This window comes from Atta colombica, unplaced genomic scaffold (genome assembly GCF_001594045.1).
Source record: "Atta colombica isolate Treedump-2 unplaced genomic scaffold, Acol1.0 scaffold83, whole genome shotgun sequence".
In the NCBI taxonomy this organism is placed as follows: Eukaryota; Metazoa; Arthropoda; class Insecta; order Hymenoptera; family Formicidae; genus Atta; species Atta colombica.
The window spans coordinates 1,915,159-1,918,038 of record NW_017259576.1 but is presented as its reverse complement, the minus strand read 5'-3'; the positions used below and the strand labels follow the sequence as shown (position 1 = coordinate 1,918,038).

The window sequence follows — 2,880 nt, the reverse complement described above, 5'->3', positions numbered from 1 at the left end:
GTATATTATAATTATGTTTTACTGGAAAACCTTTTTATGTATGGAAAAGTAATAAAAGCATAAGAAAGTAATAACAAAAGCTGTTTATTATATGTATTTGCAAATATATTTTTATGTTTTAATATTTACTTACTTTTTTTCCTCAATGTCTATGTACGAAAATTTTATAAAACCCAGTTTTTCGGAAGGTTCTGAGAAATAACCGATAAATTTCATATTCAGGATGTACAGACCGGACGATAGTACATCATTAAAAGACAGTGTCAAAATGTCAGTTACATTGTTATGAGTATGTTTCATTGGTTTATAAATCGTACCGTTGTCATTAATCAATGTTGTCAACGTTTCAATTATTTCTAACTCTCTTGAATGTAAGCTTATTATTGATGATGCATAACGAATTTTGATATTGATATTGGATTCACCGTAAAAAGTATAGTTGCCTTCTTTGAGATACGTTGTTAGATGAATGTTATATCGAATTGGTATCGTATTCTTTGGTAATCGATCAATAATTTCTAAATGTTTTATACTGATGCAAGGAATCGTTCTTATGGCCAATATTAAAATATTTAATAACAATTTTAGAAATCCCATATCGAATCCCTCTTTTTACGTATCTGCGATTGTTCGTTAAAGAAAAAAATAAAACAATACAAAATTATTGTTATAATTTAATATGAATTTATATATAAAAATAAAAAAAATTAAAAAAAATAATTTTTGCACTTTTTTATTATAAGAATCACATGTATTTAATATTTATTGAGTATACTTCGATTTGTAATTAATTTATCTTATTATCTTTTTCATAGGATTTTTTTCTTAAAAAAGAAAATAAAAAATTGATTTATTTCATTTAAAAGATAATTTTAGACATCTATGTAGCGTGTTTATATTTATCTATAATGAATATTTCCTACCAAAATTAAAAAGACGTTAACATATTGGGGTAGAGCGGGGCTATTAGAGCGGTCAGTGAAAATTTACGATAGCAAATAAAATCTTTCTACAATGATGTGCTTATAATTACATTATACGATCATGATTGCGAGTACAAGCACAGTTTTTAAATAATCAACATATGCTCTTCAGAAACATAAACTCTTCAGAACATTATCGCGAGAAATGGACGAAAAAGGCATTCTATATTTTTGTTTAAGATTTGAATTGTTTAGTTATTGAGAATTATTTAAAGAACAAAAAGTTTAAATCTGTTTCTTGATTCGATTTGACTATTTTGGTATTTTCACCTAATATTTATCGTTTACTAAGATTTTCTTAAGAAGAAAGATTTTATTCTTATAGAAGGATTACATAGAATTTTAAAATTATAATTGTTATGTTTCTGCAGTTTTCAAATTAATCAAAAAAATAAAAATATTGATTGAATTAATTTTTAATTTATTTGTAAAATAAATTATTAATGGAATTATACACATACAAAAAAAGTATTTTAAAGCTCTTATTTATGTATTATTTTTGCACAATATAAGTATTTATATAAATACTTTCTTTTTATCATTTCTATAAAGTATTTTTAAAAAATATATATATGTATGTAATAAATGTGAAGAACATAATATAAGAAATAACATTACTTTAAAGAATAAAAATAATAAAGAATTAAAAAAATATTATTTTTTATGACTTACTTTATATGTTACACATTTATGCAGATAAGAGCACAGTTAATTCGCATTAATTATAATTGATTAATTACAATTATCGATTTTTTAATATCACTTCAGCATATCTGCGCGATGGATTTGCTCGAAAGATTCCCGAATAATGATTACATTGTCTCTGACGTTATTGTGAATATGTCGTACGTGTCAATATAAAGATGACCTTTACTAAAGTTTGAACTATGAATTGTTTTCGACAATAAATGTTGAGACTTATAAGGCGACATTAATAAATTATTGTCGAATCTTATATTTAGGATCATCCTGATTACAGTTTTAATATGTCATGAATCCCAAACAAATCGAATTGTGTATTAGCTCTTAAAATATTATTTAAGACAATCTTATAAGAACCGATTATGAATACCGGCTATAGAGTCCTTGAATTATAAACAATTGAATATGGGAAACTCTCTCTCTCTCTCTCTCTCTCTCTATATATATATATAAAGTAATTGAACAATAATAATTATTTAATATAAATTATTTAATGTAAATATAAATATAAAAAATAACATAATAAAATTACATATTATTTAGTTTATTTTAAGAGTTTATTTTAAGAGAATCTCACGTTTTGAGAAAAAATTTTGTGTATAAGTATTTGTCAAGAAGATGTTACTTGAATTCGATTCTTTCAAGATTTTTTAACATTTAGTTATGCACTTGATTATTGTATAAATGATTAATTAACAGATTGAAAAGGGAGAAATGAAATATGATTTCTTATTTGCAGTGCTAAATATTGTCCGACGATATAATATTCAAATATTTGATAATATATCAAAATCTTTAGAGCAAATCAAAATTTTTTTAAAAGGTTTTTGTCACATATTTGCATATACCTATACAAATTCATCGTTTGTCCCATGATTTTTATATAATTGCCATTAAACCGGAACAATAAGTATGTGCATGTTTTTGCCATCAAAAAATTCTGATAAAAATGGAAAAGTCATAAAATGTGAAAGATTACAATATTAATATGTTAATACAATAGAATTATCTATAATATAAAATACTGGGAATCTACAATGTTTTGTATTGCAAAAATGTTTTTATTTTAAGTAATAATAACTTTTAAATAAAAAACTTTTATTTTAGCTAGCATTTTATTACAAAATGATTATTATTTTGTATCTATTCTCTTCCAAATCGACATCTGTAATAATAATTAATAATAATGCTATAA

The 2,880-nt window shown here is 23.2% G+C and overlaps 1 protein-coding gene across 1 annotated transcript in view; it reads right to left on the bottom strand.

Annotated features, from left to right (window-relative positions):
- LOC108692844 overlaps window positions 1-2,880 on the bottom strand; it is a 22,637-nt gene that overhangs the window by 7,466 nt on the left and 12,291 nt on the right. Inside the window, 1 exon segment of the mRNA XM_018201349.1 lies at window positions 134-495. Within this exon segment, the coding sequence (XP_018056838.1) occupies window positions 134-495 (362 nt within the window).